The sequence below is a fragment of the Jaculus jaculus genome, chromosome 1 (assembly GCF_020740685.1).
Source record: "Jaculus jaculus isolate mJacJac1 chromosome 1, mJacJac1.mat.Y.cur, whole genome shotgun sequence".
Classification (NCBI taxonomy): Eukaryota; Metazoa; Chordata; class Mammalia; order Rodentia; family Dipodidae; genus Jaculus; species Jaculus jaculus.
The window spans coordinates 227,213,125-227,227,063 of record NC_059102.1 but is presented as its reverse complement, the minus strand read 5'-3'; the positions used below and the strand labels follow the sequence as shown (position 1 = coordinate 227,227,063).

At 47.0% G+C, this 13,939-nt stretch overlaps 1 protein-coding gene across 1 annotated transcript in view; it reads left to right on the top strand.

Annotated features, from left to right (window-relative positions):
- Positions 1–12,536, top strand: part of Zcchc14 (zinc finger CCHC-type containing 14) — a 67,541-nt gene extending 55,005 nt beyond the window's left edge. Inside the window, exons 5-13 of the mRNA XM_004666050.2 lie at positions 813–922; positions 2,096–2,190; positions 2,490–2,544; positions 3,099–3,384; positions 4,678–4,769; positions 5,991–6,118; positions 7,295–7,435; positions 7,526–8,986; positions 10,078–12,536. Of these exons, the coding sequence (XP_004666107.1) occupies positions 813–922; positions 2,096–2,190; positions 2,490–2,544; positions 3,099–3,384; positions 4,678–4,769; positions 5,991–6,118; positions 7,295–7,435; positions 7,526–8,986; positions 10,078–10,133 (2,424 nt within the window). The 3' untranslated portion in view covers positions 10,134–12,536. The remainder of the gene's footprint in view (positions 1–812; positions 923–2,095; positions 2,191–2,489; positions 2,545–3,098; positions 3,385–4,677; positions 4,770–5,990; positions 6,119–7,294; positions 7,436–7,525; positions 8,987–10,077) is intronic.
- The last annotated feature ends 1,403 nt before the right edge of the window (positions 12,537–13,939 follow it).

Below are 13,939 nucleotides of genomic sequence, written 5' to 3'. Positions count from 1 at the left end.
TAGGTTGAGGGGAGGATTCTCCACTCCTCTGGCCCTGTCTGGGACCTAGGGGCAGAGCTATTGTGTCTGGACACTGGGGGCCGGGCTTTCTCAGAACCCTGTCCCCTTCCTAGCAGTATTTGACTTCTGCTGTGTGCTGAAGCAGGGTTCTGAGCCCCTGGTGATTTCATGTCCCTCTTCTGGGGCCAGGGGCCAGAAGGTGTTTGCTTTTCCCCTTTATCAGAGAGCTGCCTCCTTACTGTGAACTGCTAATAGACACAGGGAAACAGTGCCTGCCTCAGAAAGTAGCACTGGGACAAAGGCAGTTCTCATCATCTTCCCAAAGGCTAAGGGGTTTTACCTTAAAGAGAGAGCCCCAAGGTTTGTATCTGTTCCCTATGGACATTTACACCACCCCTGGTGGCTTTGTCTGCCTCCTGGGAGAAACTGGGAGATGAGGGAGCCTGTCACCTGCATGCTGGCTGTGCTTGGCTAGATAGATGCATCCATTTTAGCCCATCTATGCTGACCACTGGCCTAGCAGCCCAAGTCCTGGCTTTCCTCGGCAGAGTGGTCCTTGTTTAAATTCGTGTAAGTTGCTGGCTGTACAGCTCAGCCTTGCTAGACAGGGAAAATTGGGATGAGCATTGTGGGGCTTCATCTTGCTGTGTGTTATGTCTCTTAGCTGAGTGCACGTAGAAAATCCTGAGTAGCTGCAGTGGCACAGAATATGTCCGACCAGTAGATGTCACTACTGGCCCTAGCCAGGCCTCTTCTGAATGAGGAGTGCTGCTGTGACAGACAGGAGCTCCTGCCCTTGTCTTCTCTTTCAGTTAGCTCAGCTCTGCCCTGAGGAAAACTTGGACAAACTCATTCCGTGCTTGGCTGGCCCAGATTCCTTCTACGTGGAGAGGACCCACGTGGATCTGGAAGCAGGCCTGCGGTAAGTAAGCCCCTTGCTCTGGTGTGAGTCTCCACTTTGCCTCTCGTGCTTCCTGTCACTTAAGGAGATTTGAAGGATGTGAATGACCTTTGGGTGAGTTTGAGGTGTGAGTAAAGGAGTCAAAAGTTTGTTGGGTGGAGCTGGAGGGATGACTTAGCTGTTAAAGTGTTTGCCTGCTAAGCCAAAGGACCCAGTTTTGATTTCCCAGGACCCACGTTAGCCAGATGCACAAGGGGGCACATGCGTCTCGAGTTTGTTGGCAGTAGCTGGAGGCCCTGGCGCACCCATTCTCTGTCTCTCTCCACCTTTTTCTCTGTCAAATAAACAAAAATTAAAAAAAAAAAAAAAAAGCTTGTGGGATGTAGAGATGTCTTAGCAGTTAAGGCACTTGCCTTAGAAGCCTTAAGGACCCAGGTTTAATTCTCCAGCATGTATCTGGAGTTTGTTTGCAGTGGCTAGATGTCCTTGGCATGCCCATTTTCTCTCTTTCTCTCTTCCCCCCTCCCTCTATCTATCCTCTCTGTTTCTAATAAATAAGTAAATTTTTTTTTAAAGCTTCTGCCACTTTTCTGCAGGGTTTGGATATCCTTGGGAGACAGCGCTGGAATTTATCTGTGTTGTGTGGTTGAAAGTTAAGGTTATTCCAGGATAAAAATTGGTTCTCTAGATCTTCAAGCAGGCCCCCAGCACACATGACACATGTAACAGAAAAGCTCAGTTTTGTTGAGGCAGGTCTCATGTAACCAAAAATAACCTTGCATTTCTGTGGCTTTTTTTTTTTTTTTTTTTTGCAAGGTATGATTTCACTGTAGCCCAGGCTGACCTGGATGGAATTCACTATGTAGTCTCAGGGTGGCCTCGAACTCAGTGATCCTCCTACCTCTGCCTCCCGGGTGCTGGGATTAAAGGTGTGCGCCACCACGCCCAGCTGGCTTTCACATTTTATTCACTGCTCATGCCATAGGCCCTGTGGGCTTCATTAATGGAATAGGAGTAAGGGGAGGAGCTCAGAGGAAACAATATGACGGAATCAAAGCAGAAAGAATATTTGATTATGCTACTTCTGTTTACTTATCTTTTGTCTATTTCTCTTAAATGGACCTTTAAAATTCTCCCTCACTTAATGTTGGTAGTGTCATTTTAATGGTGCTAAGCCACTGCTCTAACTTCTAGGTATCTGGCTTCATTACCTTCTCATGTGTTAAGAAATGACCATGTGAAGAAATTCTTCAGCATTTCATCTCCCACCCAACAGCTTCAAAGTCCAGGTAAGCTTGTGAATTATTAAATAAAAGAGATCGGGTTGGAGAGATACTGCAGGTAAAAGGCACTTTCGTGCAAGCACTGATCCTCTGGGTTCAATTCCCCAGTACCCACTTAAGCCAGATGCACAAAGTGGTGCATGCATCTGGAGTTTGTTTGCAGCAGCTGGAAGCTCTGGTGCACCCATTCATACTCATATTTCTTCATTCATTCCCTCCCTCCCTCCCTGTCTTTCCAGATAAATAGAGAGAGATATCTTTGTGTTGCCTGTAAGTGTTTATGATGTTCATCTTCTAATTTGTAGGTCCTGGAAACCCCTCCCTTCCCAAAGTGGGTGCCGTGATGGGTGTGTCTGGAAGGTGAGCAGCCACTCCCAGAGCTAAGTCCTTCCAGCCTGCATCTTGAGTGTCAGGAGAGTGATTGGGTAGACATAGTCCAAGATGTGCCCCCCCCCCCCGCTTTTTTTTAATTTTTTTTTGAGGCTGGGTTTTCCTTTAGCTCAGACTGACCTGGAACTCACTCTGTAGCCCAGTCTGGCTTTAAATTCACAGGAATCCTCCTAGTTCAGTCTCCTAAGAGTCAAGATTGTAGACATGAGCCACCATACCCCCTGGCTTCCCAGTTTAATGGTTTTCTCAAAAAGTGCTAAATATTGTTTCAGTTCATGATCTGTGTTGGTATCTTGTTATTTAGAAGTGGCCGGCAGACAGCACACAGGTACAGGAACGTCCCTGCAGGCACTGTGCTGGGAGCAGGGTGGCTGTCATGGGACAGTGCTAGGCAGGGCACTGATGGTTCCAGAGTGTGTGGTGCCCTGGACACGAGGCACCTTATGGCAATGAATGTGGGCTCAGATCCTGGTACAATTGGCAGTCTTCCAGAACAGTGTCTGTGTCCCTGCCCATTCCTGCAGGCCCATTTGTGGAGTGGCTGGCATCCCATCCTCTCAGAGCAGCAGCGCCCAGCACCACCTGCAGCACTCAGCCAGTGCAGTGGCTTCCCTGCCCCACTGCTCCCATGCTGGGGGCACAGGCTCAGCGCTGGCTTACCGGACCCAGGTGGAGGCCTCATCTGCTATTCTGATGCCCCCCAGTCTGCAGGCCCCTCAACCCCAGGAACAAAATGGGATTTTAGACTGGCTTAGAAAGCTGCGTTTGCACAAGTATTACCCTGTCTTTAAACAACTCACCATGGAGAAGGTATGTCAGGAGCATTTTTCATTGTTATATCAGTTGTCTTGGGTCACTGATTGGTACAAGGTATTTGAATTTTGAACGCCCCCTGCTGGACAAGATGGTTTGGCGCCTGCTATCTACTAACACTTTTCTTTGTCTAAAGCGCTTACTTTTTTTTTTAATTTTTATTAATATTTTCCATGATTATAAAATATATCCCATGGTAATTCCCTCCCTCCCCATTTTTTTTTAACCCTAAGACTATCTTAAGACCCTGAGGTAAGGCCTCAATTTAGTTTAGGCTGACCTGGAACTTGCTCTGTAGTTCCAGGCTGGTCTCAAACTCATAGTGATCCTCTAACTTCTGCCTCTTGAGTGCTAGAATTAAAGTTGTGTGTCACCACTCCCAGCCTAAAACTCTTACTATTAAACCTATAAATCAAACTTGTAGACAGTAAGATTTTAAGTATGTGTCATGCACTATTATTTAAGATTTATAAATATGGGAAGGAGAGATGGCTCAGCAGTTAAGGCACTTGCCTACAAAACCTAACAACCCAGGTTTGATTCCCCAGTACCCATGTAAAGCCAGATACACAAAATAGCACATGTATGCATTCTCTCTCTGCTTGCAAGTAAATTAACCCAAAAAATTTAATTATAAATATTAAAGGTGAGAGTTTTACTAACATTGATCATAATCAGTTTGAATTTTCTAGTCAAATAATATGAACCAAAATGGCTGAATCACATAGCAAGCTGTGGAAGGTGGTGAGAGCTGACATATCAGTTGTCCTTATGGACTAGGCCTGTGAGTTAGTTATCCAGTCAGTTTGTGTGGTAACTTCTTTCTGGTACCTTACTAAGTTGCTGAAGATCATTTTGAGGGAAAAGAACTATCTTAAGACAACTGTACACTACCTACAGAAGCTAGTGCGCTCCAATGGAATCATGTCTAGGAGGGTAAGGACATGGGCATCAAATCTTTAGTGGTTGAAACTGACTTCTCTTCACCTGCCCCTGTAGCATGTCCCTACCTAGTCACTGGCATGCATAGAGCAGAGGGCTGCTGGTGCCTGACCATGTGGCACCTGTCCCTAAGGTGTAGAAGAGAGGAGCTGCAGCTCTAGAGCAAACAGGGAAAATGGCGACTATTGATACCATGTTCTTTAGCAAGGAAATGGGGTCACATTCTAGGACTTTGAACTTTTGCCATATGTCCCAGAACTAGAGAATATATATTACATTCAGCTCCCAAGTTTTCTGGGGCCAGAGTCCTCATTGTTTCAGTGACTGTATTTGTTTCTCCTGTGCAAGTTTCTGAGCCTTACTGAAGAAGATCTGAATAAATTTGAGTCCCTTACCATGGGAGCAAAGAAAAAGCTCAAGACTCAGTTGGAGCTGGAAAAGTAAGTATGAAACAATTTTTTATGATTTATTTTTATTTATTATTCATTAGAGCTAGAGCGAGCGAGAATGGGCACACCAGGGCCTCTAGCCACTGCAGTCAAACTCCAGACGCATGCACCACCATGTGCATCTGGCTTATATGGGACGTGGAGAATTGAACCTGGGTCCTTAGGCTTCACAGGCATGTGCCTTAACCGCTAAACCATCTCTCCAACCCTGAAGCAATTTTTAAAGTATGTATCATGCTGGGTATGGTGACCCTTGCCTGTGATCCCATCATTGGGAAGGACTGAGGTGGGAAAATGAAGATCGGGAGTTTGAGGCTCTGTGTGAAAGGAAAAAACAAAAGCAACAGAAAACAAAATACTTTTCTTTTAGCTCTGAATAGAATTTAGTTACAGGTTTGCTAAATATCAGAGTTTGGGTTACATTTTTGGTTGTGTTTGTTTGAGGTAGGGTCTCACTGTAGCACAGGCTGATGTGGAATTCACTTAAATAGTCTCAGGTTGGTGTTGAACTCACAGTGGTACTCCTACCTCAGCCTCCTTGAGTGCTAGGATTAAAGGCATGCATCACCATGCCCAGCTTTTTTTTTTTAATTGGTAAAAGATTTTAGGGCTGGAGAGATTATCAGCTTACTGGTTAAGGTGCTTGCCTGCAAAGCCTAACGACTTGGGTTTGATTTCCCAGTACCCACTTAAAGCCAGATACAAAGAAGGATGCATGTATCTGGAGTTGGTTTGCATGGATGGAAGCTCTGGTGCACCCATTCATATTCTGTATCTCGCTGTCTCTCTGCTTGCAGATAATTACATATATTTTTTTTTTTTAAGATTTTATTTATAGCTGGGTGTCAGCGCTAGGGAGGCCAAGGTATGAGGATCACTGAGTTTAAGGCCAGCCTGAGACTACAGAGTGAATTCTAAATTAGCCTGGGCTAGAACGTGATCCTACCTCAAAAAAACAAAAGATTTTATTCCGGAACTTAAGAGGAGGGAAGAATGGAGAAACTCACTTTTAAAAATTCCAGTCCGTAAGTGATGTTTGCCCATTCTACAGAGGTAACTTGAGTTTGGAAGTAAAGGTCCTTTGTGGTAGATGTGACCTGTCAGGACTGTTTCTCTGCCTGAGTGGCTTATGTAGAAATCACTGTGGTGTGCAGATGTGATGGAATAGGAAAAGAAGTCAATGTTCTGTGTCCGCGGTTTTTCATTTCATAGAGAGAAGTCGGAGAGACGGTGCCTGAACTCTTCAGCCCCATCCTTGGTCACCAGCAGTGGAGTGGCCCGAGTTCCCCCCACCAGCCATGTGGGGCCTGTGCAGGCTGGACGCAGCAGCCACTCCACAGGTGTGTGAGGGTCTGTCATGGAGATAGGTGGCTCGTACAGGTAGTACTATATGTGCCTTTGGATAACATTAGGCTTTAAATTAGGCCCACTTGTCCTTTATACATTGCAGTTCTTAGTTTTCTTTGCCTTGACCTTTGTAGGGTCAGTATGGGCAAGTAGATGGCCAGGTGGCCAGAATCTAAGCTCCTGTGTAGGAAAGGCGAGACGGGGTCCTGAGGGGTGACAGTGGTGCCTTCCCCAGGTGTGTGCTCTGTCATGGGCTCTCCTTTCCACTGACCACCAGCCAGCACATCCAGCCCTCTCTCCTGCCTTCCCACTTGGGGGCTTTGAGGTCCCAGGGACTTAGACTTCAACTGCCATTGTTCTTTCCTCCCTCCTATCCCTGTCCTTTATCTTAGGTAGCGGCTCTATTGACCCACAGGAAGAACTGAATGTTGCGCTCTGTTGAATAGCAAAAGCAAGAGTAGTGGCACTCCGTATAGAAACATGCCAGTGCCTGGTTAAAAGATCTTGAGCCGGGCTGGAGAGATGGCTTAGCGGTGAAGCGCTTGCCTGTGAAGCCTAAGGACCCCAGTTCGAGGCTCGGTTCCCCAGGTCCCACGTTAGCCAGATGCACAAGGGGGCGCACGCGTCTGGAGTTCGTTTGCAGAGGCTGGAAGCCCTGGCGCGCCCATTCTCTCTCTCTCCCTCTATCTGTCTTTCTCTCTGTGTCTGTCGCTCTCAAATAAATAAATAAAAATTTAAAAAAAAAAAAAAAAAGATCTTGAGCCACTCAAGCCTGGGTGATAGGGTGACTCTTAAGTGCAGACCACAGTGGGGTTGGGCAGCTTGCAGTGTGTCCTGATGTTGACATTGGCGCTGCAGTATGCTCGCTTGAGCCAGAAGTACCCTTTGAGAGCTGGGGTGATGCTCAGTGGGTGAAGTACTTGCTGTGCAAGCATGACGGCCTTAGTTGAATCCTCAGAGTCCATATAAAGCCAGAAACAGCGGGGAGCATCAGTAATCCCAGTGAGACAGGAGGTGGAAACAGAAGAATCCCCAGAGTCTCACAAGTCAGCTCACTGTGTTTGCAAGAGTTTAATAGCCAGGGGTGGTTGACAGACAGGCTGTAGCTGCCAGTTTTCCTGCACATGGGCAGGTGCCACACTGCTGACCTGTGTCTGTCCTCTCCACAGAGCTGCGGGTGGAGGTGGAACAGGCAGCTCACCAGCTGCCCCGGGAAGGCAGCTCTTCTGAGTATTCCAGCTCCTCCTCCAGCCCCATGGGTGTGCAGGTGCGCGAGGAGAGCTCGGATAGCGCCGAGGAGAATGACAGACGTAAGACTCCCGCGCATGACGCCCCTGGTACTGCCCCACCACACCGAAGCCCTGGCGGTGCGTGGTGCTAACCTTCTTGTCCATGTCCAGGTGTGGATGTACACGTGGAGAGCGCTGACAAGGAGAAGCCTGTGATGCTGCTGAGTCACTTCCCGTCCACTTCTGCCAGACCCACGGCCCAGGTTCTGCCCGTACAGAATGAGGCTGGTTCTAGCCCAGCAGGCCACCATCCCCTTCCCCCCCAGCTGATGCCCACGGCCTCACACCTGGCACCTGTCCGGATGCTGAGCTCTGTCCACAAATCAGACAGGGGCAGCACGGACGTGAAACTCCTCTCATCCTCTGTGCACTCACTTCTGTCCCTGGAAGAAAGGAGCAAGGGGCCTGGCCCCAGAGGCAGCACTAAAGTGGACAAGAGCTTCGGTGGTGCTGTGTTGGATTCCCTGCCCTCCACGGCACCCCATCCACCCGTGCAGGTCCTCTCTGGCCTTGCAGAGAGCAGCTCTGTGTCACCCACAGTCTCTTTTGGTCCCCGGGCCAAAGTTGTACACGCAGCCACACTGGACAGGGTGCTGAAGACCGCACAGCAGCCAGCCCTGGCTGTAGAAAGCAGCTCCGCTGCTACAGGAGCCCCGAGCACTGTCCTGCATGTGGCCCGGCCACCCATCAAGCTGCTGCTGTCCTCCTCCGTCCCTGCTGATGCTGCCGTGTCTGGGCAGACGTCCTGTCCCAACAACGGACAGATCAGTGTGCCCCCTGCAATAATCAACCCTCGGACTGCTCTGTACACAGCCAACACCAAAGTTGCCTTCTCCGCAGTGAGCAGTGTGCCCGTGGGCCCCCTGCAGGGCAGCTTCTGTGCCAACAGCAACACTGCCTCCCCCAGCAGCCACCCCTCCACGTCCTTTGCAAGCATGGCCACGCTGCCCAGCTGCCCCGCCCCCAGCTCCAGCCCAGCACTCTCTTCTGTTCCCGAAAGCAGCTTTTATACTGGTGGCACTGGCAGTGGTTCCACGGGAAACATTCCTGCCTCAAGTCAAAACCACCATCACCATCACCACCATCAGCAGCCGCCAGCACCCCCACAGCCCGCACCACCCCCACCTGGCTGCATTGTGTGCACATCTTGTGGGTGCAGTGGCAGCTGTGGCTCAAGTGGCCTCACCGTCAGTTACGCCAACTATTTCCAGCACCCATTCTCTGGGCCATCCATGTTTACCTTCCCCTTCCTGCCCTTCAGCCCCATGTGCAGCAATGGCTATGTCAGTACCCAGCAGTACGGCGGCAGCTCTGCTTTCCCAGTTGTGCACGCCCCCTACAGCGGAAATGTGACTCCGGACCCTGTCCTGGGTGGGCAGTCCACATTTGCAGTACCACCCATGCAGAACTTCATGACTGGGACTGCAGGGGTGTACCAAACCCAAGGTCTGGTGGGCAATAGCAATGGCTCAAGTCACAAAAAGAGCGGGAACCTGTCTTGTTACAACTGTGGGGCCACCGGTCACCGTGCTCAGGACTGCAAACAGCCTTCCATGGACTTCAACCGGCAAGGTAAGCCCTGAAGTTGCTGTGCCTGCAGGTGTGTGTCCTGCTGCTTGGCTTGATGAAAATAATAGTAAAATTCTTTGAAATAGCATGGAACCCTTAATGATAGCCTAAAATGTCCCAGAAGGGCCGGGCAGCACTCAGGAGGTGGAGGTAGGAAGATCACTCACTGTGAGTTCAAGGTCAGCCTCAAAAAAAAAAAAAAAAAATCCCAGAGGGCTTCCTGCTGTTTAATACTGTGATTTTACATATTCCTTCAAGAAGGCCACAAGCTGATGAATGGGCCTCGTGAGTGGAGCAGCCAGTGATTACTACCATCTCCTGAAGTGTGGAAGCTCAGGATGGTTTACACCCACCCTAGGGAGCCCAACCACCCCCTCTCTGCTACTGACTTAGTACACTGCTGGGTTATGATGTGTCTCACTGACCTCCTCCCTCCTCCTTTTTATTTCCTGTTTTTTGGTCTTCTCATCACGTTCAGTTGTGTCTAATGAATTACACTAGGTTTATTTCCTTTTTTTGTTTGTTGGCTGGCTTCAAATTCGTTATTCTCCCGTTTTGGCCTCCCAAGTACTGGGATTACTGGCCCTGTGCCACACACCCCAGTTCACCAGGATCATTCTTGCTGTTTGTTTTGGAGGTTAAAATAGGGGTTTCAGAGAGTTGATCTCAGCTCTGGCTATTTAGTGTGCAAGCTTGAGGAGAGTTCATCTCATCTATAGATTTCCAACATCTCCTTCTGGTGGTTGACCCTCATCACCACCCACTCAGGCTGTGGGTCCTACTTGTGGCCTGCATCTCCTAAGTCCAGGCTTCATCTACCTGCATCCAGATACCAGGACTATGTTGACTGCCCATGCGCAGGGGCCAAGTTTCAGAGAAAGTTCTCCTCAGGTGGGGAGAAATGCATAGGTAATGTCCTGGTGAACACCCTCCCCCAAGTGCATCTTGTAAACGTGGATAACGTCCAGCTGTGGGCAGCGGACAGTAGTCAAGAAACATCCACATTTCTGGTTCTAAATGTGACTGGAAGTGACAAGGCAGGTGGATGGTTGTATATTTATATACAGATTCAAACTTGACTGTTCTCTCTCCAGGAACTTTTAGGTTGAAATACGCTCCTCCTGCAGAAGGTCTGGACTCCACAGACTGATACTTTCCTCTGGAAACAGAATGTTATTAAGCCATGGAGACAAGGAAAATTACATGCAAAGCTGGGAAGTCAAGTTGCTGTTGAGCTTAATATTTTTAACCCAAAGGTGCTTTACTTTACTAGACTGGATAGAAAATCTAGCATAGAAGTGCATGGAACTCTATCTCGTTGCCAAAATCTTAGATGGGAGGGAGCTTGATGTCAGGACTTGCCTATGGGCACCTCCACGGTGGTGCTGTGGCTGTACCCTTGGTTGCAGTAGAGACCTCCGTCTCCCGAAGAGCATCGCAGCACTGGTCCTTCTAGGTTCACACACAATTCCAGGGCAGCTACGTGTGACCTGAGTCAAAACTGAAGGCCGAGTTCTCCAAGTGGAGTTCCCCAGTTGGATTCAAGACGCCCCTGGGTTAGGAAAATGTCAACTTTGCTTTGTTTGCTAAAGTGATTAGGCACTAATCTCTGGGATTTTTAAGGATTGCACTACAAAAGAATGTACCTGACTTGGCCTCTGCCATCTTGGAGGCAGACTGTGCAGAGACCGTCAGTGCAGGACTCCAGTAATTGGTATGTGGAGTCAGCACCAGCAGGCTGCTCGGCTTAGTACACAACAGAGATTTCAGTATGTCCTTCCTACTTCAAACACTAGTAGCAGTTCCAGGTTTTCAGTTTCCTTTTCTGCAAATAAATTTGAACTACATTAATAAACAGAAATAGTTTACTCTCAACAACTTCGTTTCTAAGGGTCCAAGTCCCAGGGAATCCAGACGCCAAGGCTTGACACCGTCCCTTCCAGCTCATTGGTGGCTTTGAACCTGTTCTTGCCACCAGGAACATGTTCCTGCAGGACATGGGTACTCGGCTTTGTGATTGGCTGTGACAGATGCTCCTGTCCTTTGGAAGCTGGCAAGTTGTGCTATCTCATGGCTTCTCCAGGTCCCCAGCCCAGAGCTTACTGCTGACGGATTCACACTTGAGACAGACATTTCAACAGTAATACAGTTCCATGATTTATGAACAAGATTCCAAACTTTCTCCTGTCAACTTCTTTTGTATTAGGCTGTGTATTGATAGTTAATTCCGTTAAAAAAAAAATTGCCTGGAAAACTTTATAGAAAGAGGCAAGACTCAGCAACTACTCAGCAGACAGCCCATGCCTGGGAGAGGTGGCACTTTCCAGGGGGAATAAAAGTCCTTGCTGGGGACCTCTGCATTTCAACCCACCAGAATAAAAGCATTTTGCTTTGAAATTTAGGGACTTAGACATTCAAGGTTAAAGGGAATTTTAAGCTCAAAGAACATCACTTAAAATGCTAAAGCCTTCAATATTAAAATATTGACTGGTAAAGTCTTGCCAAGGATTTTCCAGTTGCATATTTTTGGAGAAGAAAATCTCAGTATTCAGACCATTCTTAAAATGGGACAATCAGCCTCATGCAAAATTGGTCAAAATAAATCACAGAATACCCTAGAATTGGAGGCATTGTGATACAAGGCTTCAAATTTTGAGATCAGTTTCCTGACTTGATGGAAACTAAAGCAGAAAGTTGTTACTTTTTTTATGAAAGGCTTTTAGTAGAGTTTTGTAGTATTATTTTAGTAGAGTTTTATTTCTATGCAATGCAGAATTGACAGACCTCCGTGTTCTTTCTCTGTTCATGGTACAGTATTACGTCCAGTTCTGAAGCGATGGTGATGCTTACAACAGCTGTTAGGGGATGTTATGTTGATCTGACTTAGAAACACTACAAATGTCAAATAACAAGAACTGACACAACTTTGCCTTAAAGAGTACCAGACTGGAACTTGTCATGTTATGTTAATAAGGAAGACTTCGAGTGTTCATTGATGTTTACGATTTTAATATTTCCGAAGGCCATTACAGTGGCCTGGATATGTGCTGAAAGCCAAACTTTTAAAATTTTTGGTTTTTTTTAAAGCAAAGAAATATTTTAAATAAATCCTATTTCAACACAGTGAAATTGTTGAAAGTTGTCTCATAGCAAAAGAAAAATCACTTCAGTTTTTCGTTTTAGTGGTAATAAGTGTTTGTTGTTATCCTTACAACTATTTTGATAAATACTAGAGGTTAACCTTAAAGACAACAAAAATCTAAAATGGAAACTTCCATTTGAATTATGACATTCAGAGTTGAGGTAAACATATTCTGACATTGTTTCAGCTGTGTTCCAGTCATCAGAGGTCTTTTGAAAGTGCTTGTATGGTGTGACCTCTCCCATGAGGCTGTCAAGAATTGCCAAGACATAGACAAATACACCGTACAGAAGAGTCAGCTGCCAATCCCCGAGATGTCTCCCAAGGGAATCCCATACTTGAGATGCTCGACGGTATTTACTAGCAGTATTATCTCTGATGATGTCCTCTCCAAAGCAACCCAACCCAAGTCAGCCAGCCTGGCCTACAGGCATCTTGTATTTCATCAGACTTCACTGTTGGTTAAAACACAACATGCTGGCCCTTCCCAGCCATTATCTTGAAACTGCTGTCAGTGTCAGAAGGCTGTGGCAACCAGGTGGGTGTGGCATTGGCCACGTCTCTGCTCTGTAGTCTGTTATGTTAGAAGTCGCTAACCCTGTGTTTTATCTCCAAGAATGGGGAAAGTGGAATGTACAGATTGAAGTACAACACAGTGTTGGGACAAAACAACTATTTAACCTTTTTTTTTTTTCAGCAAAATACTCAACTTTCTACCTTATTTCCTAATTTTTATTTCATGGTAAGTATCAAGAATTGGAAAGTGTTTAACGCTAAAACTCCTAATTGCTAAAGAGCACTGAGGAAATGGGAGCTAGCACTTATTGTAAAACTATAGACACTATTTTTTGAACACGTATCTATGTGACTGGGTGTTAGAAAACCAGCATTGTTGATCATCTCCAAAAGATGGCAGGAGTCGGCTTGTTAATAGAGTAGTTAGTAGGTTCTGTATTTTATTCCAGTTAAGACTTCTAGTTCTTTACTCCAAGTCAGCCTGATTTATACACATGTTGTGTGCTGAGGTCGCAGGGGCAGTTCCTTTGTACGTTGTGCACTGTGACACTGGATGTGAGCACAGGCTTCCCTAGGCTTCTGCTCCCCACTCATCATCTATGTAGGCAGGTCCTTGCCTATGGGAACTGGGCCTCATCCTTCTTGCTGGGTCCTTTCCTTGTCTGTTTTCCTGCTTTGTGGTGTTTGGTCTGATGCCATACTCCTTTTAGAGCCTGGAGACTGCTGGCATCACCCACTGGAGTCATAACGGTTGTGAGGGAATCCAGCTCCCTGTTCACCCTCATTCCCCAAGATGGTCCTGGGGAACCCAAGCAGGGTTCCAAAGTGCAGGGGACCCACAGAGCAAGTCAGGAGGCACAGGAGAAACCATGAGGGTTGGAGGCTGAACCACTGACCAGTCCTGAGGGTCTACACGAACGTGGACATCTTTAGTGAACACTCGGCAATATTTTAGTAAACCATATACTGTGCTGGCTGAGGCCAAAGGTCCAGATCACTGCCCTGCAATGGGGGAGGGTCCGCAGCCCAGCAGGGGCTGAAGTGAGCCCTCAGCACAGGCCAGTTCTCACGCACACAAAGATGGGGTGTTGGTACCAAGACTGAAACCTTCACAGCTTCTATTGGGCATATTTTCTTTTTAGGAATGAAGGAAGTTCTCCCATTTTTGAGCCATTCTTTTGTCAATTCTACAAAATTGCATGTAACTTTATAAATATTTTTAAAAGATATAGTTTTGTAAATATTTAATATTCTGCTAATTTGATTTTGAATTGTAAAAATGTCAAGTTCTGTTTTTG